General features: G+C 42.0%; 1 protein-coding gene across 2 annotated transcripts in view; it reads left to right on the top strand.

Annotated features, from left to right (window-relative positions):
• The first annotated feature begins 1,093 nt into the window (after nucleotides 1-1,093).
• The window catches only part of SLC12A2 (solute carrier family 12 member 2), a 74,486-nt gene continuing 48,975 nt past the window's right edge, over nucleotides 1,094-26,604 (top strand). Inside the window, exons 1-5 of one of the 2 annotated variants that reach the window (XM_089491339.1) lie at nucleotides 1,094-1,847; nucleotides 20,058-20,177; nucleotides 22,377-22,452; nucleotides 23,023-23,118; nucleotides 26,454-26,593. In XM_089491339.1, coding sequence (XP_089347465.1) covers nucleotides 1,263-1,847; nucleotides 20,058-20,177; nucleotides 22,377-22,452; nucleotides 23,023-23,118; nucleotides 26,454-26,593 — 1,017 coding nt within the window. In that variant the 5' untranslated portion in view covers nucleotides 1,094-1,262. The remainder of the gene's footprint in view (nucleotides 1,848-20,057; nucleotides 20,178-22,376; nucleotides 22,453-23,022; nucleotides 23,119-26,453; nucleotides 26,594-26,604) is intronic. The other variant, XM_089491336.1, reaches the window with a different exon arrangement.

The following is a 26,604-nucleotide window of genomic DNA, read 5'->3' as shown; positions in this document are numbered from 1 at the left end:
CACCGCCGAGGAGGAGGACAAGGCACTGTTAAAATGGAGGACACTCAAGGAAAAGCGACCAAAGAAAAGCTAACAACACTCGTGGGAATGTAAATTCATGCTTCTCAGCCGCGCTCAAAATGGAGGGCGTTGTGGAATCCCTCCTGGGCAGGAGACTGAAGAAGTGGAGGACGTGTCTGTTCGCCCTGTGAGCAGGGAAAGCTCGGAATCCAAATGGAGGGCATTTGGGGATTCCTCCTGGACAGAAGGCTGAAATGGAGGATGTGTCCTGGAAAAGGAGGACGTGCCTGGTCACCCTGTGAGCAAGGGAAGCCATGCGTCTTGGCCCTGCACAAAATGGAGGGCGTTTGGGGATTCCTCCCGGGCAGGAGGCTGAAATGGAGGACGCGTGTGGCCATGCTGCCCATGAGGGAAAGGCGGCTGCGGGGGCTGTTTCCGTGTCTCCCTCTTTCCTAAGGCCGAGTCGGAAGCGCGTGTGGGGAAAAAGGGACCTATTATTGCCGCCTCCCTCCAGGCCAAAAGCGGGGAAAGGAGCGAGCGAGCGAGCGAGCGGGCCTCCTCCTCACTCGACGCCGCGCCTGAGGAGGAGGAGGAGGAGGAGGCCACTCAGTCCCGCCCTGAAGGCCTAGCGCAAGACAAGGCCCTCCCTCCCTTAGGATGGAAGCCGGCCTCCTCTTCTTGCGTGGCGGCGGATGCTTTAAAAAGGCCCGCTCCCGGATTGGCTGAGAGGGCAGGCTCTCTCTCTCTCTCTCTCTCGCCGGCTTCGCGTGCCGCGTTCCCCTCAGAGAGAAGGAGGAGAAGGAGAAGGCGAGCCGGCTCCGCTCCTCCACCCGCCCCTTATGCATGAAGGAGGCCAAAGAGAAGCGCCGGGAAATTGACGTGTCTCTCCGTCCGTCGTAACGTGTGGACGCAGCCGCCTCAGCCAGAGACACGAGTCGCGCCGGTTTTTCGTCAAAATACTACTACTAGTAGTAATAATGCCTTCGTCCTCCTCCTCCTCCATTGATTGAAGGGAGGAAGGAAGGAAAGAACCGGAGGCTGAGGAGGAGCCTCTCCTCGCCGCGCTCTTTGGGGAGCATCCTCCTCCTCGTCCTGGGAGGGAAGAAGGAGGCGGCGAAGGCAGGGCGGTTGCCTCCCTCAGGCCCTCCCTCTTTCCCCGCAAGAGAAGGAGGAGGAGGAGGAGGAGGAGTGCGGCACCGCATCGCATCGCCTCGCCGGCTCCGTTTAAAGCGCCTGGCTGAAGCAGCAGCGCAGCCGCAGCCATGGAGGGGAAGCCGCTTCCTCCTCGCTCCGGCTCGCCTCCGAGGCTGAAGCCCAGCAGGGAAGGAGGAAGCGCCGGGGCCGAGGAGGCCGGCGAAGGAGTGCTAGGTGGCGGCGAAGGCGACGGCGGCGGCGGCGGCGGCGTTTGTTTGGGGCGCCCGCTGGGTCCGACGCCCAGCCAGAGCCGCTTCCAGGTGGACCTTGTGGCCGAGAAAGCCGCCAAGGAGGAGGGCGAGGATGGGCCGAGAGCCCCCTCGGAGGCGAAGGGCAGCGAGGAAGCCAAGGGCCGGTTCCGGGTGAACTTTGTGGACCCCTCCGCGGGCGACGATGAAGGCGAGGAGGACGTGGCCCTGGAGGGCGGCAATGTCAGCTTCCAGAACGGCGGCGACGGCGGGAGCCTGCACTCGGGCTCCTCCCACCCGCACTACTACTACGATACTCACACCAACACCTACTACATGCGCACCTTCGGCCACAACACCATCGACGCCGTGCCCCGCATAGACTACTACCGCCACACCGCCGCCGGCCTCGGGGAGAAGCTCATCCGCCCCAGCCTCGCGGAGCTGCACGACGAGCTCGACAAGGTGAAGCGCCGGGGTTATCCCCGCCACATTATCACACCATTGGAGAGATAACCCGGTTTAATACCGCTTTAAATGTGTCTTGGCTCAAGACTGGGGGATTCTGGGAGTTGGAGTTTGTTGTGGGCCCACAACAAAATCCAGCTCCCAGAATTCCACAGCCTGGAGCCTAAGTGGCTTCAACCAGCATTGTTTCTGCAGTCAGTTCCTGATGCAGGAAGGCTGACTAGGGCTGCATCCACACTGCAGATACAATCTGGATTGACACCAGCTTAATTGCTCTGGCTCAATGTTATGGCATTCTATGGCTCCGCTTTAGGGCCACTGCAGACTTCCAGTTCCTAAAATGCCACAGCATTGAGCCAAGGCAGCTAAACCGGTGTCAAACCGGATTATCTCTGCAGTGTGTATACAGCCCTGGTCACCCTCCCTGCATCAAGGACTGAGGCTGCATCCGCACTGCACAAGTAATCTGGGTTGACGCCACTTGGCTGCCATGGCTCCAGTCTGTGGAATTCTGGGAGGTGTAGTTTGTAGTGGCTCCAGAGTGGAGCCATAGAGTGCCATACCATTGAGCCAGGGCAATTAAACCGGTGTCAACCTGGATTATTTCTGCAGCGTGGATACAGCCCAGGTCACCCTTCTTGCATCAGGGACTTGCAACTGCATCCACACTGCATAAATAATCTAGGTTGATTCCACTTGAGCCGCCACGGCTCCAGTCTGTGGAATTCTGGGAGATACATACTGCAGAAATAATAATCGAGTTTGAGACGGCTTTAACTGCCCTGGCTCATGGCTAGGGAATTCTGGGAACCAGTTTTGTGAGACATTGAGCCTTCTCTGTTTGAGAGCTCTGGTGCCACAAGAAACTACAATTCCCAGGCTTCCTTAGCACTGAGCCAGGGTAGTTAAAGCGGTCTCAAACTGGATTATTTCTGCAGTGTGTTTTGGACCTTGGCTGAAAGGCTTTGCAACCCTGAGATTTCCTGCCTTTTTCTTTCTGGTGTCTGCAGGGGCTGGTTGCAGAAAGATTAGAGACTCATGAGAGGAACCAGAATAAACCATGGCTTTCCCCATAAGGTGCCAGTCCTGCCCTTTAACTGAATGCCTATTTCCCCAGGCGGCTTCTTGTACCAGGGGATGGAGCAAAACACAGAGAGTACCAGAGGTGCCCTGTGCTTGAGCTAGTCTTGGCCTCCTCAGATGCTGGTACCATGGCTGCTTCTGCTGCTGTGGATCCTGACTTGAATTTGGGATAGTGGCCTCCCTTGCATCAGATTTCACTCCTGTAGCTGCTGTCGCCGTCCTGCATGCAAACCAAAGGAGTAGGCCTATTTGTATGGCAGTCTGTAAACCTTCAGGACCTTTTAAAAACAGATCTGTCTCAAAGCAGGGAGCGTCTGGCAGCCCTGTTGTATGTGGCTAATAATGCAAAGCTGTGCTGGTGGTACGGAACTGGATAAAAGACTGTCCACCTTCGTGGGCAGCCAAGTCTAGATTAGCTCTAACTAGCAGCTGCTAAACTCATGCCCTTCCACTTCACTCATTCTTTCAGCACGAACTTGGCTTTTGTCAGATACATATATCAAATTCTGTTCTCTCTCTCTCTCTCATTTTTCCTTGCATTACCTGTGTTCTCTATGGTTTCAAGCATGCGTATGTGCATATGCATGGCACATGTGGTTGTAAATCTGCAAAAGTCATTGGACTACTTGCAACTGAAAACCAGCAGGCACAGACAACTATTTCTCACCTAGAGCTCATAAAAGTGGTTAACTTCTGTAAGACAGAGGGGTGTTTATACCTTCATACTCCCACACCACCAGCACCCTCACTACTGCCACCTTTCCTTTAAGTCCTTTTTCATATGAGGTCAACTGGCTGCTGTGGGAACACAGGACATCCCTCGATTTTTCACAGTGCCCAGATGCAAGAATCAATAAAGGTCACCTTCAGACAGACCAGAAAAATATATGCCCCTAGTAGATAGTAAGCATCACTTAACACCCCCCCCCCCCCAATACTGAGATCATTCAGGGACACAAAACTGTTTGCCATATCAACAAAAAGACATTTATTTCAGTGTTTGATGGTATTGTAAAGTAAAGTCATCATTTTTTGTTTCTCACTTCACTACACAAGTTACAACAACAGAAAGCTTCCAAAGAATCATAGAGCCCAAACAGACAGGCCAAAATAAAGCTGCTTTGGGTCACTTTAAATGATGCATGCATCCTAAGAGGCTGGAAGCCACGCCAAAGCCATGCTCCAGTCCTAAGGACTGGAGTGCAGCTTTGGCACAGCTTCTGGCCTCTTAAAATGTGTGTGTCATTTAAACAGAATACCTCCAAAGTGACCCAAAGCAGCTTTATTTTGGCCTGTCTGTACGTGCCATAGAGTTGTAAGGAAGCACAAGGGCCATCCAGTCTAACCTCCTGCTATGTATGCAGCAATACACAATCGCAGGACTCTCTAGAGATGGCTATCCAGCCTGTGTTTTAAAAACCTCCAAAGAAGGAGACTCCACCACTCTTGGAGGCACTTTATTCCAAATGTGTGACTGCTATGTAGATAACAGGCCTTCCTGGACCTGCTCAGATTCATAAATAACTTGTCTGTGGAAAAGACTTAGAAATCTTGTTTCAAGATTTTTTAAAAATAGAATTGATTGCACACGACACTTAGATGCTGCTTTAAAAAGTCACCCTTCGGAGTATCTCTAGGGATGATTATTATTATTTGCTCTTAAATATTTCTACTGGTTCTTAGTATCAGTGCTACATTACCACTTCTTAGGATCTCATTGGCTGGTCTTGTTAAATTATACCATCCACAGCATCTTTTATTAAGCCTTAGTCATGGTTTGGCTTTGCTTTAAAGAGGCTTCCTACTGGTTAACACACAAGAAGGTTCGATATATGTTCTGCTGTTTTAATCTCTTGCTGTAACCTTCAGATCATATTTAAATGTCCTACATTGTCAAACAGTGTGACAAAAAAACATGGATGGCTTTGGCTTTAAATTCCCTGACCTTATTGGAGGGTTATATTTAGTAACACTGTATATACATATTGATATTCAGGGTTTTAGTGTTTTACCTGATTTATCCTGTAGAAAAGTACTCTGCACTGCCCCTGCACTTTTACATGTTAGAAGTGACCATATACTTGAAAGTAGTATACTTAACATAGGTCCAAACATACTGCAGAAATAATTCAGTTTGACACCGCTTTAACTGCCCTGGCTCAGTGCTAGGGAATCCTGGGAAATTGTAGTTTATTGTGGCTCAGATGGCTAAATGTCTCACAAAACTACAGTTTCCAGTTTCCAGAATTCCCTAACATTGAGCCAGGTCAGTTAGAACAGTCTGAAACTGTGTTTTGGACCATAGTTTTATTCATCAAATCTCATTTACATATTTTAATTCAAATGGTACACCTGCTGTCTACTTTATATATCCACCTGCAGGCATATATATTCACTGTAATTTTTAAATTGGGACTCCCATTTCCTTAACAATTTCTTTTTTGCTCAACTCCCAAGTTAATATTGAGGATTTTCCAGTGTGATGATGAAAAATCTTTCTAGGAGAAAAACTGGATTTCTTAGTTTATAATGATGTCAGATAATCACATCTTTAGATGAACTATTGTAAACTGTTAATAAGGAATTACTATAAAAGTTGGAGGGTTTAGTGAACTTGTACATTAACTTTACGTACATAATGGTCCTGTGCTGTTCCTCACTTAAGTCCAACATCTGTTTCCATTTGCAAGCATGTATAATTAAATTGGGGCGGGGGGAAGAACCTGTTTCTGACATGTGGAATGGACAATACTGATAATATTTTGGTGTTATCCTGTATAATGTAGAACATTATTCCATAGTTCACTGGCTGTGTTTAAATATCTGAACATATTTTAAGAGCAGTATACTGTATATTTCTTTTTTGCTTTGGTTCAAATATTTGCAGTCTTGTTTTTAGGAGAGCTGAAGTAACTAAGGTCCAGAACACACAGCAGAAATAATCCAGTTTGACATCACTTTAACTGCCCTGGCTCTGTGGTAGGGAATCCTGGGAATTGTAGTTTATTGTGGCACCAGAGCTCTCTAAGAGAGAAGGCTAAATGTCTCACAAAACTACAATTCCCAGTATTCCCCAGCATTGAGCCAGGGCAGTTAAAGTGGTCTCAGGCAGGATTATTTCTGCAGTGTTTTTTGGACCTAAAACAATATAAAGCTTAGCTTTGAATCTGGTCGGATGGGAGGCAAAAGTAACAAAAACATTGCAGCATATGTGACTGGACTTCTTGGAGAGCACTATGAGGCAGGATGCTCAACAAAAGTATTTTCCCAGAAAAATTAGGAGTATAACTATTGTAGTGTATATTTGAGAACTTTCTTATCCTCAGTGTCTGGAGTATTTATTATGTGTTGTTACACTTGGAAGATCTTGAAGCACCCTTGAGACTAACTGAAAGAAAGAAATTGCCTATGAAAGCTCATGCTGCCAATTTCTTTCAATTAGTCTCAAGGTGCTACAAGATCTCTCAATGTACTGATTCTACAGACTAACACAGCTATAGCTTTGAATATTTTTTTAAGATCCTATAAATATAGTATATATTTAGCTCTGATAAGTTTGTATCATATCTGCAAAAGAGTCTTTGGTGGTTTGGAAAATTGACTTGCAAAACAGAAGCCACCCAGAATCCATTAGAGAGCTGTTGCTGTAGTAGCCATTCTAAACTTTCTCATGTTCTTTGTAAGGTCAGCTTCAAATTCAGTGAGCCTTCCAACCTGACTTTCCCTGACTAGGGATAATGGGAGTTTTAGTCCAGCACAGCTGGAGGTCATTAGGTTGTAGAAGGCAGAGTTACATTGTCAGGGCATCATGAGGAGCCAGGGTACTTTTGTACTTTGGAGGTAAGTTAACACCATGATAATACAAAAACAGAATACTAGTACATTGGCCTGTGCATAACCCTCATAACTTATTCCTTTTGGTGTTTTATTCACTTTATTCCTGTGTTCTGTTAAAACAATCACCAAAATGCCATACTGTAAAAAGAAAGCAATAAAATACAAACGTACTAAAATAACAGATGACTTTTTAAAAAGAGATCAATGATAAGCCTTATTAATGAACAGTGTTGCAGAATGAGATTGGATTTATAGACATTGTGGTGGTATCACAGAAGAAATGCCTTATTTTCCCCACAGGATGACATTTGTTAACTTCTATCTCTGAATATGCTCTGGTTCCTTGCATGTTTAGAGCAGGTGTAGATTTTGCCCATCTTCCTCTCCCAATTCTTTCCCAGGTTGCAGTTTGTTTACTTTGCTGTTGTTGTGTGCCATCAAGTTGTTTCCGACATGCGACAACCCTAAGCTGACCCTATCATGGGGTTTTCTTGGCAAGATTTGTTCAGAGGGTTTTTTCTTTGTGTAATAATAATGATAGTTTTTATTTATATTTCCCGCCTCTCCCTACGGATCGAGGTGGGATTACATCAATAAAAATACAATTCCATATAAAAACAGTCAATAAAATCATAACAGTACTATTAATTTGATAAAATAATTATCATCTAATTTCATATAATCATACTCAGAGTGGAGTGTCTTCTTTTGATCTCTTATAGAAGGTCAGGAGGGTAGGCCCGCCGGAAGAGATCTGTCTTAAATGTCTTCTTAAAGGCATCTAAGGTGATGATAAGATGGATCTCCTCCGGTAAGCTATTCCATAGTTTGGGGGCCATGGTAGCGAACGCTCTTTGGGAAGTTGTTATTAACCTGGTCTTTGGATGCTCTAATAAGTTATTCCGGGATGTTCTGAGAGTGCGGGGCAGATTGTGTAGGGAGAGATGTTTCCTCAAGTAACTAGTTGAATAAATGTTACCCAGTGGACTTCCATAGCTGAGCAAGGAGGGATTTGAACACTGCTCTCCAGAGTCATAGCCCAACACTCAAACTGGTACACCATGCTGGCTGTTATTCCTACTGAATTGAATTAACTGGTCTTGCTTTTCCTGGGCATAGCTAGAGATCATGTCTTGGTCACCCACTGATGTGTGTTCATGGCCCTATTCATACTAGATAATTATAGTGCTGTGATTCCATATTAACTGCCATGGCTGCATTTTGTGGAATCCTGGGACTGGTGAGGCACTAGAGTTCTCTAGATGTGAATTCTAAATGCCTCTCCCTAAACTACAAATCCCAGCATTCAATAGGATGAAGCCATAGCATTTAATGTGTATTTATAGGAGTACAGGTTGAGCCTCTCTTATCTGAAATGCCAGAGTTATTTTGAATTTCAGAGTTTTTTGGATTTTGGAATATTTGCATATACATAATGAGTTATCTTGGAGATAGGACTCAAGTCTACACATGAAATTTATATTTTGTGTATACTTTTTACATGTAGCCTAAGTATGTTTTATACATAATATTATAAATAATTTTGTGCATGAAAAAAGTGTGTGTATATTGAGCCATCAGAAAGCAAAGGTTTCACTCTCTCAGCCACCCATATGGACACTTTTGGATTTTGGAGTATTTTAGATTTCTGAATTCCATATAAAGGAGACTCTACTTGTATAATTATATTATAACTGTGTAGTGTGAAAAGGCCCCAGGAAACAACCTGACATGCAGTCATTTTGAGTCCCATCTAAATCTTTAAAATTGTGAGAGGCTGTCCAAATAACACTGCTGTTCTGTCTATATGTGAACAAGATGCTGTCATGAAGAAAAACAACACTGAAGAGTTTTAATGGAGAACATGTGTTCCTTCAGTTACCAGTTAAAGCAGTCTGACACCATTTAACTACCATGAGTCTATCCTACAGAATCTTGTGATCTGCAGTTTGGTGAGGTGCTAGCTTGGTCTGTCAGAGAGCTATGGCCCCTCACCAGACTCAAATCCCAGGGACAGCTAAAGTGGTGTCAAAACTGCTTTAATTCAGTGTGGATACACCCAAGATAAGTGCGGCCATAGCTCAGTTTTAGAGTGTATTCCTTGCAGAAGGTCCCAGATTCAACCCTTGACATGTTCAGGTAGGGCTGGTAAAGATCCCACTCTGCAACCCTAGAGATCTGCTTCCAGTCATTGTGTACACAATACTGAAGCAGATGAACTGATAGTCTGACAGAGACAAGACAGCTTCATATGATGCGCTTTCAGCAGACCAGGGTGGCCCTTTGGATGTGTTTGCAGTTTGATACCTGGCAGCAGTTTATGAGGTGAACCCGCGACGAGCTGCATGACTGAAAGCTTAAAGAGTTTAGTACTTAATTCAGCTGGTCAAATTAGACTGGGCTGAATGTTCATACCATGTACAATAGAATGTATGCCACATTTGTAGTGATATAATCCGTTATGTTTTTTATTTTATTTGAAATTATTTTTGGATTAGGGACAATATAATGAATTTGATTAACCATCTTATGTGGGTGTATAGCACATTTTAGGATTCAAAAACAGAAGTTTAGTTTTTTAAAAAGTGTAATGAAGCATTACTCTTTTTAAAAATGTTTAGTTTTAATTACTGTTGGTTTCATTAAGCTATGTAGAAATATGCTAGGTATACGTTTAATGTTTTGCTAGAGACACGAAAAACTAAAACATTTAGCTGTAGAGAGCAATATACTCAGGACTCTTGGTCAAAAACTGCAGTGCTATAGAGTTACTTGGTAGGAAGTTGTAGAACTTAAAAATGACTAAGTTTCATTGATTTCAGTAGACATACTATAAACATGTCTTAAGTTTGGACCCATCTCACTGTGTATAGTGTGGTTGCAGGGATGGATAGAAATTACAAGAAGGGTTCAACAATTAACATTTTTCTTCAGGAAAATAAAGTTTATGTCTATTACCAGTTCTATAGTTCTGAAATGAGTAGATAAATGAGTAAATGTCATTACAAAAACAGGTTACTTATGAGTAGGAAAGTGTTCCTAGTTGGAAGAGCATGTAGAGTGGTGGGGGCATTGGTACAAATGAAGCAATTACCCTTAGGTTAAGAGTCATGGGAGTTTATCAAATGGGAGGAATTTCTTTTAAATTTGAATGAAAAGAAAGTGGGGCCAGAACGCATTCACTTAAAGTCGCTAGTTTAGCGCAATTACGTGAACACGCATTGTGTTCGAACTGGCTTCTCATTGCCTGAAAATAGCATGCCATTGCCCGAATTTGCATGTGGCAGTCTATCACACAATAACGTGAAACCACATGATTGCGTTTGGACTGATTTCCCATTGTCCGAATTTGCGTGTAGTGGGTTATCACGCAATAATGTTAAATCCCATGATTGTGTTCAGATTGCCATTGGATTATACTTCCAATTTCCCTTGTCTGATAAACTCCATGGACACAGTATGAAACTGTTTTTCCCATTAAGGTCTAATCTGCACTGCCAAAATAATGCAGTGTGACATTGGTTTAACTGCCATGGCTCAGTGCTGTGGAATTCTGGGATTTGTAGTTTTGTGAGATATTTAGCTTTCTCTGTCAGAAGAGACACAGGAAAGCCAGTCCATGGGTGCTTTTTACCATACTGGACTTCCTGTATAAAATAAAATATGAGAAGTTTTCCATAGCAACTAAATCATAAGACAAATGGAATAGCAAAGCTGACATGTTTACAAAACGGCAAATAGAACTTCTCATGCAAAACCAGGGGAGCTCAGTACTGTGCCATTAAAGCATGTTAGTCATGGCATGCTGATGGCCCTTTATCTTGAGCTTTGTAAGGAAGTATTACGGGCCCACACTTCACCATTACCTGCTATCTCTTTCCTTTGTCTTCCATCAGAAAGCTTGAATAGAAAAGAGAATACATAATCTCCATTACAGATAAGAGCTAGAGAAGGAAACTGCTAAATCATTGAAATGGGAGTCTCTAGAGTCCCCTGGAGCAATGCTTCTTCAGCTATTTGATATGGGAGATCAGTAATTTCTTCCCTTAACGTGACTGGGCCTGGTACCAGATTTGTGCCCACTGAATAATTTTTTGTTTCTTTCTTGGAATACTCTCCAGGGACCAGTAGCTGATGGCTTGCAGGCTGGCTCTAGTCCATGGGTCACCACTTTAACTAACATTGCCCTAGAGTGGACAAGATGGGGCCACTTGAGCACTGTAAACACTTAATGCCACCCCCACCCCCCATATCAGTATAAACAGCAGAGGGAGGGGTGGCATATCCTGTATCTGTTTTGGAAGCCAAATGACCAATGGTTGACCTGTGTGTAGCTCCTTTCCAGAGCTATTGGAGGCTCCTAAGTGACTGGACTAGGATAAAAGGGAAGCAGGAAAATGTGCATGTTGGAGTAGCTGGAAAGTATGTGCATAGTCAGATATATTGTGAATGAATGAATGAATCTGAATGAATCTTTATTTATATACCGCTATTCCCATGATCACAGCGGTTTGCAATCAGTTAATAATACAAAAACAGCAAACTCCAATAAAAAGAAATCCCCCTGTATTAAACAGTAAAATACAAGCGATAAAATATCCATCATTCAATCATCTTTAAAACAGTTAAAACTAATAGCACCAAGGACATCCATTACACTACAGCAGCATAAAAGGAGAAGAGTGGAACTAAGGAACATGGGGGAAAGCAAGACGGAAAAGGTGAGTCTTTAGATTTTTCCTGAAAGACTCCAGGGAGGGGGCTGAGCGGAGCTCGCCAGGGAGAGAGTTCCAAGCCTGCGGGGCCGAAGCAGGAAAAGCCCTATGTGCAGACAACACGTATTTAGTGTCAGGAACTCTCAAAAGCTGTTTCCCACCCGGCCGGAGAGTGCGGGGCGGATTGTATGGGGAGAGGCGGTCCTCCAAGTACCCTGGGCCCAAGCCATTTAGGGCTTTATAGGTTATAACCAGCACCTTGTATTGCGCCCGGAAGCAGATTGGCAGCCAGTGTAGATCTTTCAATACCAGTGTTATATGACTGGCTCTGGGGGTGCCAGTAACCAGTCTAGCTGCCATATTCGGAACCAATTGAAGCTTCCGAGTTTGGTACAAGGGTTGCCCCATGTAGAGCGCATTACAGAAATCGAGTCGAGAGGTTACCAGTGCGTGTACCACTGTTTCAAGGTCCCTCCGGCCCAGGTAGGGTCACAGCTGGCGTATCAGCCGAAGCTGATAACAGGCGCCTCTAACTGTCGCATCCACCTGAGAGGTTAGGTGGAGCGACGAGTCCAGAAGCACCCCCAGACTGCGAACAGTGTCCTTTACAGGGAGCGTGACCCCGTTCAGGACAGGTGGAAAAATTTCCATCCCTGGACTAGGGGAACCTATCACAAGTACTTCCGTTTTCTCTGGATTCAGGCTGAGTCTATTTTCCCTCATCCAGCCCATTGTGTCCTTGTTCTTAATAGTTTAAGGAATTAATAGAAAATTTTTGAGTTTTCTCCCCTTTATAAAGTTGTAGTTTTTGTGCATAATGTATTCTAATCATACAGTTGTACTGGGCTTGATTATGATAACTAAATATTGTACTGGCACCTGGCATCACAAGGATAGAGTGGGAATATCCATACGGTATGTGCTAGCCACAGAGAAAACTGTGGTCCCATACCTTACAGTCCAGTGTTATATTTACAAGAATGAATGGTGATGACTCATAACCTTAGACTGAGATTAAGTAAATTAATTTTACCTTTAGCTCTGATATTTTCTTGCTTTTTTCCTTTATAATTTGCAAAAGAATCTGAAATGAGGAAAATGATAATGTCTTGGCTTTCCTTCTTGCTAAAAGTAAACCTTTCCCACATTTCTCCCAAAGACAGAAGGCATAATTTCCCAAAAACCTTTACTCATAGCTTCTCTCTTGGTTTTAATGTAGTTCTAAGTGGACTCTTTAAAGTACATGTTACCTGTAGTTCTGCATGAGTTGGGGAGGGGTGTGCTTCAGTTTGCAAATGGCAGAGAAATGCTTGCCAAGGCTGTGCTTATATTATTTGAGAATCCTACAATACATATGTGCAAGTATGGTGTGTCAGATTAGATAAGGTCAGTTGTTGAAATATTAACTTGATGGCTCATAAAAACTTACTATCTTTCTATCCCAGGGGTAGGCAACCTTTTTGAGTCGGGGGCCGGGTTGCTGTCCCTCAGGCGACTGGGGGGCCGAAGCCGGGGGTGGAGCTTCAACCCTCTGGGCGGGGCCACGTGCCGGGGGTGGAGCTTCCACCCTCCGGGGTGGGGCCGTGTGCTGGGGTGGAGCTTCCACCCTCCGGGGCGGGGCCGTGTGCCAGGGGGTGGAGCTTCCACCCTCCAGGGGTGGGGCTGCATGCCGGGGGCGGAGCTTCCACCCTCCAGGGGCCAGGCCTCCCCATCTTTGCTGGCCCCTGACGGGGCCCCAGGCCCCGTCAGAGACCGGCAAAAAAGCTGGTGGGGGCCCCAGCGACGGCACCGGGCCTCCCAGAGGCCCCATGCCGCCGCCGGAGCCCTCCTGGAGGGCTCCAGAGACGGCAAAGGGCCCCCCAGAGGCCCCCTGCCGCCCTCGGAGCACTCCTGGAGGGCCCCAGAGACGGCAAAGGGCCCCCCAGAGGCCCCCTGCCGCCCTCGGAGCCCTCCTGGAGGGCCCCAGAGACGGCGGCGGGCCTCCTAGAGGCCCGCCACCGCCGCGGCCACCCGTCGCGGCTTTTTGCTGCTCTGGGCGCCGCCATTTTTTTGCCCAAAATGGCGGCGCCCAGAGCGGCGAAAAGCTGTGATGGGCAGCGGCGGCAGCAGCAACAGCAGGCAGGGGCCGGTCGGCAGGCCTCCGCGGGCCGGAGGTTGCCGACCCCTGTTCTATCCCGTAGCTAATAATGATAAAAAAGTCACTGATTTTTCAAATATCAATGTATAATTTCTTGGTTCATTATGTTTTGCTTCAGTGGCCATGATTCTTTGGAACTAGCACATACATTTACTATAATGCCCATTGGAAGGCTTTATGGTACAAAGGTTTTCTGAATCTGGTGGGTTAATGTTGATCATGGCTGCAGACACACACCTATCCTGCCAGAAATGCTGTTGCTTTTGTACTTAGAGTTCTTGTGTGCCTGGTAGCAGAGGATCCATTCATTGCCTTGAGATTTTCTCTTGTTTTAGTATGCTGAATGAGCTCTAACCCTTTTGTGCCAGGAGAGACAATTTCAGTATGATTCTCACTTTTTTTATCAGATGTATATGCATTTCATAGAAGAACTAGTAGAAGGAGAACTTGGATGTGACCACTCATCTTCTTATCTCTTTGCCTTAGCCCATTAGCTTTTATATGGGTTGAGTATCACTTATTCAGAAATCCAGAATGCTCCAAAATCTATTCCATGAGCGGCTGACACAGTGATACTTTGGTTTTCTGATGGTTCAGGATACTTAAACTTTGTCTCATGCGCAAAATTATTTAAATATTGTATAAAGCAGTGGTTCTCAACCTGTGGGTTGCAACCCCTTTGGGGGTCGAACGACCCTTTCACAGGGATCGCCTATGACCATTGGAAAACACATATTATAAAGTAGCACTGAAAATAATTTTATGGTTGGGGGTCACCACAACATGAGGAACTGTATTAAAAGGTCGCAGCATTAGGAAGGTTGAGAACCACTGGTATAAAGTTAACTTTTGGCTATGCGTGTGAAGTGTATATAAAATTAATGTCATGTTTACACATGGGTCCCATCTCCAAGATACTTCATGTATATGCAAATATTCCAGAATCCTGAACAATATTAAATCTGAAACAGTTCTGGTCCCAAGCATTTCAAATAAGGGATACTCAACCTTACAGTCTTTTAATGTTGAAAGCATGCATTATACAAACATTATAAGACAGGGTGCTGTAGGCTACATTTCCTGGGAAGGAACTGGCAAATCCTCCTCTGAGTTCTTCCCTAAAAAAACCTTATGAAATTCATGAGGTCCCCATAAGTCATAGATGACTTAAAGGTACATAGACAGAGAAAATTGTTACTCTTAATTGCAAGGCTAGGCAGCTTCTTCAGCATCTTGATTCATTGCATCCTCATCTAGATAGAAAACTGAAGAGCATCAGAGCTTATTTTTAATAGTTTAATTCTCATGAATAGCAGTTGTTGTGTGGGAGGCATCCCCCCCCCCCCGGGCAACACTCTGACAGTAAGCACATGACAAATTTGCTGAAAATATTCTGTATTTTACAAAAAGAAGTATACTGAAGTGTGTCCAGATTAGGCATATTTAGAGTAGATCCATGTCAATCAGTGAGACTTAAATTTTAACTTAATGATTGTGAGCCTTAATGATTTATTTTTGGATGTGACTAAATCTAGATCCAACTCATTAGCTGCAAGTTAACCGGCAAGTTAATGAAGTAGAAACCAGTAAGTGGTACCCTGTCATGCCCTCTAAACATGATTCCATGTCCCAGTACTGAAATAAACTTGACTGAATCTAAAAGCACTTGAACAAATTTGGCTCTGTTTCAAGTTTAAATACTTGAAGGGGTGTCATATTGAGGAGGGAGGTGCCTTGTTTTCTGCTGCTCCAGAGACTGGGACCTGGAACAATGGATGCAAGCTACAGGAAAAGAGATTCCACCTCAACATTAGGAAGAACTTCCTGACAGTAAGGGCTGTTTGACAGTGGAACACACTCCCTCGAAGTGTAGTGGAGTCTTCCCCCTTGGAGGTCTTTAAGCAGAGGCTGGATGGCCATCTGTCGGGGATGCTTTGACTTAGACTTCCTGCATAGCAGGGGGTTGGACTGGATGGCCCTTGTGGTCTCTTCCAACTCTATGATTCTACTCTGTCAGTACTCCCCTCCCAATTTTCAAACAGTTTTCCATTTTGGAGTCTGGGAGTTTGATTTGTTTATTAAAGTGATGATCTTTCACATTATCACTGCTGTGGCTGCCAGTGCTCTTCATGTTGTTGCTGGTGGGTGGGAACATAGCTTATTGAGGAGAGAAAGGCACATTACAAGATTCTCAAGCAACATAATTTTTTAACTTTTGTTTTATATGGACGTCTGTGATGTGCATTGAAAAAATGTATGTGCCTTCAAGTCACCTGTTGTCATATGGCAAGCCCATGAATTTCATAGGGTTTTCTTAGACAAGGTATACTCAGGTGGGATTCTGCCAGTTCCTTCATATCAAATATAGTCTATGGCACCTGGTATTTGTTGGCCATCTCGCATCCAGGTAACAACCAGGGCTGATCCTACTTATTTTACAATATCAGACGGATTTGGTTCCTTTAATGAGAGCCAGCATGACATAGTGGTTTGAGTGTTGATCAAATCCCTGCTTGGCAGTGGAAGCCCACCAGGTGACCTTGGGCAAGTCACACACTCTTGGCCTCAGAGGAAGGCAATGGCAAACCTTAGGGTCACCATAAATTGGACACACCTTGAAGGCACACAACAACAATTGACTAAATGTGAATAATTCAGCACTGTGGGTCTTTACAAGAGGACATCTCTCTCAAGCTACCCTGCTATATGCATAGTTAAGAGAGGTCAACCTACAGTTTTCACAAGTTTTGATTGGCACTTGTAACTAAAATGAGGTGTGGGAGGCAAGTCCTTTTGGAAAGGGATTGGTACTTAAAAAAACAAAGTTAACTCCTGCTTTTATATTAAGTAATTGTGTACATGAAGAGTTCCAGTATCTGCTATAATACATAATGTTAATAATTTGTAAAAAGTAGTGTATCCATTGCATAATCTTTGTGAAATTTGTCACACTCTTAGAAAATGCATAATGCTTCAATTTTTATTTTGTTGGCAAGCATCCACTTTCTACTTGCTCCAGTAACTTTTTCAAATATAAATATAAAAGAATTGATTGACAAATTTCTGATAAGATAGCTGATAAATTTCTTTGATTGTGCACACACTTTTTCATAAACAATGCAAATACTTAAAACAGAACAATATGCTAAACTGCTTAGTAGACATAATAGTAAAAGTTATCAATAGTGAAGCTTTTGAGAAACATGACTGTGACCTCTTTAAGCCACCCTCATTTTATGAAACCCAAACCATTCCCCCACTGAGTTATAGATGATTTCAGCTGGACTTTATATTAATTTTTATTAAGGGTAGCTTACAGGGTTTGCTCAGCACATCAACAATTATGTTAGTCTACAAGTGTTGCATGTCTACACAGCAGTAAACTACTGAATTCAGTTGGAACGTCTGGATAGTTTGGTACAGAACTGCAGCTAAAATAAACTGCATGCCTACCAGAATTACAGTATATGTGTGAGAGAGTCCAAAGACACCAGAATATCTAGTCCCTCAAACTCTTCACTGGAAAGCAGAGGGCCCTTGGTGTCTCCTGTGGTTTCGTTCGAGAACCCCCATGAAAATCAAAATCCCTGGGTTTTCCACTATATGAAATGGGGTAGTAAAGTGGTGTCCCTTAAATCAAACGGCAAAATCAAGTTTGTATTTTGGTAGAGAGAGAGAGAGAGAATGAAAATACTTTCAAAGAATGGATGGTGGAATCTGTGGATGAAGAACCTGTAGATATGAAGGGTTAATTGTATGTAAAAAGATGTTAGGAAACTTTGTTCCAAATATATCCTTTTATCCTTCCCTATAAAGTAGTAGTAAGCACTGTTTCTTAGGTGCTTCTGGCACCGGATCCCTATACATTATTAATTTTATAGGTGTATCCAGGGTTAGTGATTGTTCTAATAAAAGTTGCACTGTAGACTTTATTGAATTAGTGGTACACTTAAGAAACTTTTGAAGAAAAAGATAATAATCCAAAGATGAAGTTCAGGTCCAGAAATGTGACAAGCGTATGTAACAACAGCAGAATCTTCTCTCTCATCCACCCTCTCAGTAAAGGACAGGGACAGGGAACTAAAGAATAGTTTGCTTTGTCTTTGTAGTAAGCCATTAATAAGGGAAAGCTTGTCCTAGGCTAACAGAGATAAAATGAAGGTAAGCATAATGGTCAGTGACTTTAAAATTTGGCACACATCATAAAGAGACAGTTTTTGCCTTGCACTGGGTTGTGATAATTTGTACAAACCCTTGTAACAAGAGTGGAAAGATATTTTGCTGCTTTTTTTTTTTTTTTTTTTTGAATAATAGAGCCTATTAAGAATTTCTAACTTCCTTTGTGTCCAAGCATCTCAGAATAGGACCAGTGCCCCTGAATGCACATAGGGAACTCAATCTGTTATGCGAGAAATTAGCCATTTTAACTTTATGGCAGTGCTCAGTGTTACTGAAGTAACTTTCCATATTGGACAGAATTGCAAGACACTAGTTAAGTTTGTTAAAATTATTAATGTATTTATTTGTTTTATGCCATATATGTTGTTATATTTTGTTAACAGAGGCCCGGTACACATTGGTGGTGAAACGCTGCCCCTCTTTGCTGCGCAGCATTGCCGCAGCAACCAAACAGCCCAGCAAAGCTACGCAGCAAAAAAGGAGCTGCTTAGAGCGGCTCCTTTTTGCTGCGAATGACGCCACTTCCTCTAAGAGACATATGGGTGCTCAGACGCCCACACGTCATCTACACCCCCCCCCCGGTGTGGGTGGTGCCGCTCAGTAATGGTGTTGCCCTACATATCATAGGGCTTGGGAGCATGCAGTTGGTGCGTGCTCCCAAGCCCTACTATCACCGCCAGGACACCGCTTCCTAGTTTCAAATTTAAGTATGTAGGTGGTGGGGATGAAACGAAGACTATTTATTTACTTGTTGCATTAATTATTATTATTATTATTATTATTATTATTATTATTATTATTTATTTGTGTTTTCCCACCTCTCCCGGATGGATTGAGGCGGGATTACAATCTAACAGTAACAATAAAATACAAGAAAAAAATAATTTCAAACATTAAAACAATTAAAAACAATGCAGTCACTTTTTTAGATGAAATGTTCTGATCCTGGATAGCAGAGTGAATGATGTCGTTACAGAAGATTGGGTGGATAGGCTTGCCGGAAGAGATCTGACTTAATTGCCCTCTTGAAACCCTCCAAAGAGGTAATAAGACGGATCTCTTCCGGGAGGTTGTTCCATAGTATAGGAGCCACTGAGGTAAAGGTTCTTTGGGAGGTTGAGACCAATCTGGTTGGATGTGCTTCCAGCAGATTTTTCCCAGAGGTTCTGAGAGTGTGGAGTGGATTATACAAGGAGAGGCGTTCCTTTAAGTAACTCGGGCCCAGGCCATGTAGGGCTTTATAGGTGATAACCAACACCTTGTAATGCGCCCGGAAGCTAATAGGTAGTCAATGAAGATCTTTCAAAATAGGTGTTATATGGTCAAATTTCGAAGAACCAGTGACCAATCTGGCTACCGCGTTTTGTACTAATTGAAGCTTCCGAACTTGGTACAAGGGTAGCCCCTTGTAGAGCGCATTACAGAAATCAAGGCCTTTTTCCCTAATGGGATCCAAGGCAGCTTACAATAGTTCAAAAAACAATTATAGCTAAAACATTGATTGCAAAAGTTAAAATAGAGAATTAAATAGCAGTGCAGTCAGCCCTTCCCTTACATGGGATCCATTCCAGACACATACACCCACGTAAGGGAAATACCGTGTATGCTGAAGCCCTATTGAAAACAATGGGGCTCGTGCACATGGTGTACGTGCCATTGCTGTTTCCATTGTGTGGCTTCAGCATAAGATTAAACCATGTATGGCGCACCTGCGTATGGTGTGGGTGCACCATATTATTGTTTAAAACAATAAAACATATTCACAGCTTCATTTAAAGATTTAAAATATAGCACGTTATATTACATACCCATTACAACTCAATAATTAAAATTCATTTGTTAAAAAGGTGATGTTGTTTTCTCAGAGACCCTCTGTTAGTATCCAGTGATGTTTGGAAAGAGGACATTGCTTCTGGCTTATTTCAATCCTGTCTTCATGTTGGATGCTTACTTCTTCAGATCTATACTATGATAAACCACAAGAAGAGCTGGCTTTCTGAACCGCTCAGTTGATTCATTGTCTCTATATTCTAATGGCAGGCTAACTTGACGAATCTCATTGCTTTTGTTTGACTGGGCAATGAAAACAATATTAATGGTTCTGTTCCTTCAGTTTAAATGGAGTGCTGGAATATAGGCATTGTTATCATCAGTGGAAATGTATAGTAAGTTTACTTAGCTTGCAACTTTAACCAGACAGTGGCTCAATCTCTCTCTCTCTCTTCCTTCCCTCACTCCTTCCCCTTTCATTGTTAGGAGCCATTTGAGGATGGATTTGCAAATGGAGAAGAAGGAACTCCTAGTGGAGAAGCTACTGCCACTTATACTGCTGATAGTAAAGGAATTGTCAAATTTGGTTGGATTAAAGGTGTATTGGTGAGTATAACTTTGATAATTATTTGCTGTTCCAAATCTGCATTTCTCTTCCTCTGCTTTGACTTCTGAGCAGAAGTGTTAAACATATGAAAGCAATAAATAAATAAATAAATAAATAAATATAAAAAGGCTGTTTCTAATATTACACTAAGCATTGTTTTGAAAAATTAAACTGGTTTTTAAAATATTGTACTATAGAAAAGCAAAATCAAGTCCTATTCTTATTTGCATCTTGCATGTTTAAACTACTAAACTATGGTTTAAAATCAAGGATGGGCAACTGTAACAGACCTGGAGCCAAAAGAAAAAAGGTGGTCAGAGGTACACTTGTGTTTTGTTTTCTTTTTAAAAGAGTTCGGTAAATGCAATCTAATAAAAGGTGAACTGCTGATTCTAGAAGTTTTCAGAAGCGGCATTTTGCTATCTTTTTTTGTCCAGAAAAACTGAAATTGAGGATGTCTGGAGGGAGCTGCAAGAGCCAGAAAACAGCCATGCTTACTGGTGTTTGAATAACTGCATATAAACCAGTTTTCTGGTTTGGATATTAGAAGATGTCATTGTTTAATAACAAAACAAAAACATTCTGTGAAGTTTGGGCATGTAAGGGGAGGAGGAAACATGCAAACATGGGGTTTGAATTCAGTAAACCATGGCTTATCAAGGCAAAATCTTGCAGATCTGTGCCTTGATTCCATGTAGGTATAGTAACCTGAGTAGTTTAGAATTAGCAATTCTAATTAAATTTATATGAAATAATTCAGAAAATTAATTTAAAGCAAAATAATTTGCTTTTGGGTTCCTGGGGAGAGCAATGTCTTGGCCGAAATTGATTATCTGGAGCAAGTCTAATAACTTATTGAGACAAGTTGGCCTTCTTGCAAAATGGATGTTTCATGAAAAACTAATCACCATATGTCACCTTTTCAACCAGAGAGAGAGAGAGAGAGAGAGAGAGAGAGAGAGAGAGAGAAAATTTACTATTGCATTCTAGAATTTTAATAACATTATTGTTTTTTCAGAGACAAGGAAGGTCAGTGACTTACCTAAACTGTACTCTTCCTTTTGCTCAGTCAAAATAAATGATACCACTTTCTCAGATTTGCCACCTTCTTCTTGGGAAAAAACATAATGGAATTCTTTGATTTGGTCACTATGGGTTTTTAAAAATAGTTGTTGGTTATCAGCTTGATTATTTCAATTGGCACAGTTTAAAATTTGCACTAGTATGCCTTCAAGAAATTCTGTCTCATGTGGATGAGTGGAAGATTGAAAGTCCAGTTTATGTTATGACATCAAAATAATGTATTAACCAAGTTATGAAAAAATAGTGTGTATCATTCTTAAATAATTAGAGACCTCTTTTTGTATTTGTATTTTTTTTTTTGCCCACGTATATTAACTATCTTTTTCTACGCAGAACAGAAACCTCTTCTTATACATTTGTAATTGGGATGACACCTTTTTTAGATGAACAGAAATGTAGTATATATTACATTTTAATGGTTTCATAAGTGTAGTTTAAAAAAGATTTATTAAATAAGCCTTACACTGGTTCTGTATGATGATGGAAGAAGAGACTGGTACACTCCCTGTTGCCAGCTGAAAAACTGAAGGTCAGAATGAGTCAGACATGTCACTGCACATGTCTGATGCACTCTATTTGACTTTGATGGGTCATACATACAAGCCTACTTGAAAAGTGTAGTTGAAAACTAGGTGTTTGATTGCCCCCATGGCGAACGTCTGAAGTCGTCCCCATGAATTTGATTTTTAAAAACTCCGGCCAAAAATCTGTTTTAGTCCTGATTACATATAGACCTGTTCAATCCGTTGAATGTATTGATGTGTTGAATCACCATTCAATGAATGATTAAATGGGCTTATTTTAATTGGGTCTGACCAGTAGGATGCCAGCTTATATTATTAATTCAACAGTAGTTATTGTCTTAGACTTACTGTGACCCTAACTTAGAGAGGTTTTAAAGCAAGTTTTATTTAGAGGAGATTTGTTGTTGCCTTCTTAAGCAATGAATTTCCATGGTGAGCAGAGATTTGAACCCTGATCTCTTGGAGTCATTCAAACCACTATTCAGAACTTGTTCCTACCAATTCATCAATTCGCAGGATTAGTTTTAAAATTCTAGCTATACTAAATAATAGGATAGCATAGTATGAAAATTTGCTCTTATGGCATTACAGGTACGATGTATGTTGAATATCTGGGGTGTGATGCTCTTCATTCGACTGTCCTGGATTGTAGGACATGCTGGCATAGGTAAGTGTGCCTCCAATAAAACATCTTGGTATACTTCTTTACTTCTGAGAACTAATGCCAACCTGTGCCTTCTGGTTTGTTACAATTGAGGAGAATGAAAAATAACGTATGCACTGTTGAGTACCCCATTCTCAACAAGGCTTAAAGTCTGTCATTTCCACTAAGAAGCTCAGTGCGTGCCTTTTTTGAGAGCACAATCCATTTCTTGTCTTGTTATTTTAGTAGTGGTGTGTGGGAAGGTAGTAGTATTGAAAGGTGAGTTTTCAGAGCATTAGGTCAGCAACCAGCAATCCTTCCCTTTTCTTTGTTAGAAATGAAAAACTGGTATAGTGTTCACAAAATTTGAGGTATCCACTTTATTCAGGATTGATTCTTGAATGTGTTCACTTTCAGTACCAAAAAGTAATGCTTTTTGTACCTGTATTTGGTATATTGTGAACTAAGCTTGTGCATGTCTTAAGTGTGAGATATTATTGTTTGGCTATTTTGAAACCAGTTATTAAACAGCATCATGTTTTAAGAAAGTTATAGATTCTATAAGCAATTATTGGAACAATCTTCTTCTTACAGGACTTGCAGTTCTGGTCATTGCCATGGCTACTGTTGTAACTACCATCACAGGCTTGTCTACATCAGCAATAGCTACCAATGGCTTTGTGAGAGGAGGTAAACTGACTTAATAAATACTTCTCTGCTAGTCTTCAAATGTTGCAACTCATTATGCTTTTACCTAGCATTTGTGTTAGATTTTGCAGTATTGTTGTGGATATACATCATATATGGCATGGTGTTATTTTTTTAAAATGTTGGTTGTCAACCGCAGTTGCATTTGGAAATAAAGCAGCTTAGAAGTGGGAAGTAAAATTTGTCATATATTGTGTGAGGGGCACAATGGAAGCCTTATTTCTTACAAAAAGTAATTCATATTTATAGGATTGGTTACAGAAGAGTGTTATGCATATATCAATAGTGGAGCCCTTAAAGCTTCCAAAGCTCTTGCTGGTTAAGAGGCAGACAATGCCACTTTAGCTGTGTTTATTGAGAGGAAAATCTTACTAATTGCATTTGGGTTTTCTTCAAATAGTTATGTTTGTGTTATAGACCAAGTAAATAATCATGTTTTGAAGGTCTGAACTTATTTTTCATGGCTGTAATGACAGATTTTTGTCTTGAAAATCAATTTGTTCTCTATTTTCTAATGCTAATCATTTTGGTGACACAACTGAATCTGTTTCCACATGAACAAGAGCTAGTACAGGATGTGATCCAACAGGGCTATTTAGTTGACAGAACTGCTTCTGTCAGAGCACTTTGGCAGGGACAGTTCCACACACACACATGCCCCACTTGCCTAACTGGTGGCCTCTAGACCTTTTTTGGTACAGTTTTTTAGATAACACAGAGGGCTTTGTAGGAAGGGAAGGAAAAATGAAAGTGTAGCCAACATGACTTTGGATTTAGGTCATTTTGGGTTTTAGTAATTTGAATACATAAACAGTGTATTGTATTCCCAATAGTATAAATATTTATTAGAGTTACTGAATAAAACAAAAATATTTGAATATTATGATGGTGGTTCAGCTTCTCCCTTGCTCAGATGCATTGAACAAAAGGTATCTAAGGGCTCAAGCAGATGGGGCAGATATTTCCATTGCCCTAAGACTGTGGCAACCAGACGCTGCGGTCCCGATAGTGCTCGCTACCATGGCCCTCAATGGGCTTTGAAAATGAGCAGTAAGAAACTACTCCATTTCCCAGTCGGTTTTGTGCCACATTTGGCAGCCTTGGTGTGGACTCCAAGCAATCCAGGGCATGAGTCATGTGCATGTCCCGGTCCTGGATTGGCCCAATGGTGGCTGATTCAGATCACTGACAACTCAAATAGTACAGAATTGTATGAATTATGGCTGGCCACTGTTTTTTCTACTTTTCTGATCACGACTGAAGACTTTTGGTTCCTAAAGTACAGTGGACTCTTGGTGTCTGCTAGAGTTTGGTTCCAGGAACACCCCCCCCCCCCCATGGATAACATCCATGGATGCACATTTCCCATTATATGTAATGACACAGTAAAATTGTGTCTCTTATATAAAATGGCAAAATCAAGGTTTTCTTTTTAGAAACTGTTTTTTTGGGGGAGGGGAATATTTTCAACCCATGGATGGTGAAATCCCTGGATGCAGAATCTGTGGATATGGAGGCCAGTTGTTCTTTTTGCCTCTGTGCTGTAGCTTGGATCCTGGAGATCTGTGTTCAGTGTCATTGGTTAGATTATAGGACCTGCAAGTAATGTTAGGGTTTTGTACTAGGACTGAAAATAGAATTTCTATATCCTGTAATAGGAATTCTGTATTTTACAGTTTATGTGCATTACAGGAAGTGAGTTTCAAGAAGACAGGGTATGTGTTAATAATAATAATAATAATATGTTTTATTTATAGACCGCTATTCCGCAATGATCATAGCGGTGCACAGTAAAAATTGAATACAATACAAATATAAGGTGACAATTAAAGGTGGGAGAAGTCTCGTCCTTCAGGCAGTCCCTGACGTTGCTGGGTCTGCCTGATGGCTCCCTCTGAGGCCGAGATGACAGAGTTTTGTCTGGGAATGCCCCTGAAATAATTCCCATGTCAAAAGTGCAAAGCAGAAGCTGTAAGGCTAGTTAGTCAATAAATTCATAGGTTTGGAAGTGATCTGCAATTGATTTGTGCTCCCTGATGTCCGTTGGTGGTGACACTGGAGAGGGGTGTGTTTTTCCAGCTTCATCTGGTTCCACCCTGCTTACTGTAGGGGTCTAGTTTTGCTATTTATGTTCTGGTAAACTCATGTTGCTAAAGCATGCCTTTATGTGACACCCCCCATAGATGTAGTTCCAAAACACAAGTTGATAATTGGGTTTCCCAATTATTAGTTTGGAACTAGTCATACAGAGCATATTAAGAGAGAAACGGGTTGACTTTTCTGAATTTAATTGAGGGTATTCTTTCAGTCTTTAAAGCATTTTGTTTTGGATCCTGCTTACTTGGGGCCGCAATTCCTCCCTTGTAACAATCCCCTCCTTCTTTAAAATCTACAAGGAAGGTTCTGCTGCATATATCGTATCTTGGAGAGGAGATTGGTAAGCATGAGATAGGTGCTCTGTATAGTGATACAAGTTTAAAGTTCCTTTTTTCAGAAGCATACCATTAATTTAAGGCCGAATCAGATGTGATATTAGTTATATCTTTGTATTTAATACGCACATAGCCCCTGTTATTACCATACTGTAGAAATAACAGTTTTGGAGAAGAGATGTATTAATAAAAGGAAATTTGTATTTTAGTTGTGCGATTCATTTGTATTAATTTGTATTGTTTTATGCTGTATTTAATTATATTTATTTTGTCAGCTGGTCAGAGAATCTGTATTTGCTGGGCAGCCATACAAGTTCTGTAAATTATGTGTGGATAGCTATGGAACGTTCAGAGGCCAATTTTATGCCTTGGCATCCTCCAGGAGCTTTGCAGATTTCCAAAAATACAACAACAGTAATAACAAACAAACAAACAAAATCCCACAAAAAACCAAAAGTGGTCCTGCAACCATTTTTTAAAAAAATGAATCACTGCCTAGGACAGTCAATTAATTCATCTGTGTTGGAAGTAAAAACAGAGAAGTTTGTGAAGCCTGTTTGGGAGCTGCAAGAACAGTTTGGGGGGACACATGCGGCCCTGAGGCCACATTTCACACACCTACCATTAGTTGAATGATTAATGATTGGAAAAAAAAGTTTAGTACCTCTTCCCATTTAATAGTCCTTATTCTTACTAGCTCATCTTGTGGCTGCTGTTGGTTACTAGAAATGTCTGCCCTTGTAATGTCAATTGGAAACATACATCTGTGCTTGTAGAACGTAAGCTTCATCTGTGTGTATGGGTGGATAGAAACATTAATGCTTTACATACTAAAGCTTAGTTGCTGCAGTTGAAACTTGTTTAAATTCTATTTTCTCTCTTCAGGAGGAGCATATTACCTAATTTCCAGAAGCCTGGGCCCAGAATTCGGTGGTGCAATAGGGTTGATCTTCGCATTTGCTAATGCTGTAGCTGTAGCCATGTATGTAGTAGGTTTTGCAGAGACAGTTGTAGAGCTGCTTAAGGTAAATTAATT

Source organism: Sceloporus occidentalis, unplaced genomic scaffold, assembly GCF_023333645.1.
Source record: "Sceloporus occidentalis isolate IW3139 unplaced genomic scaffold, rSceOcc1.0.p SCAF_1, whole genome shotgun sequence".
Classification (NCBI taxonomy): domain Eukaryota; kingdom Metazoa; phylum Chordata; class Lepidosauria; order Squamata; family Phrynosomatidae; genus Sceloporus; species Sceloporus occidentalis.
This window is presented reverse-complemented; position numbering and strand designations above follow the sequence as displayed.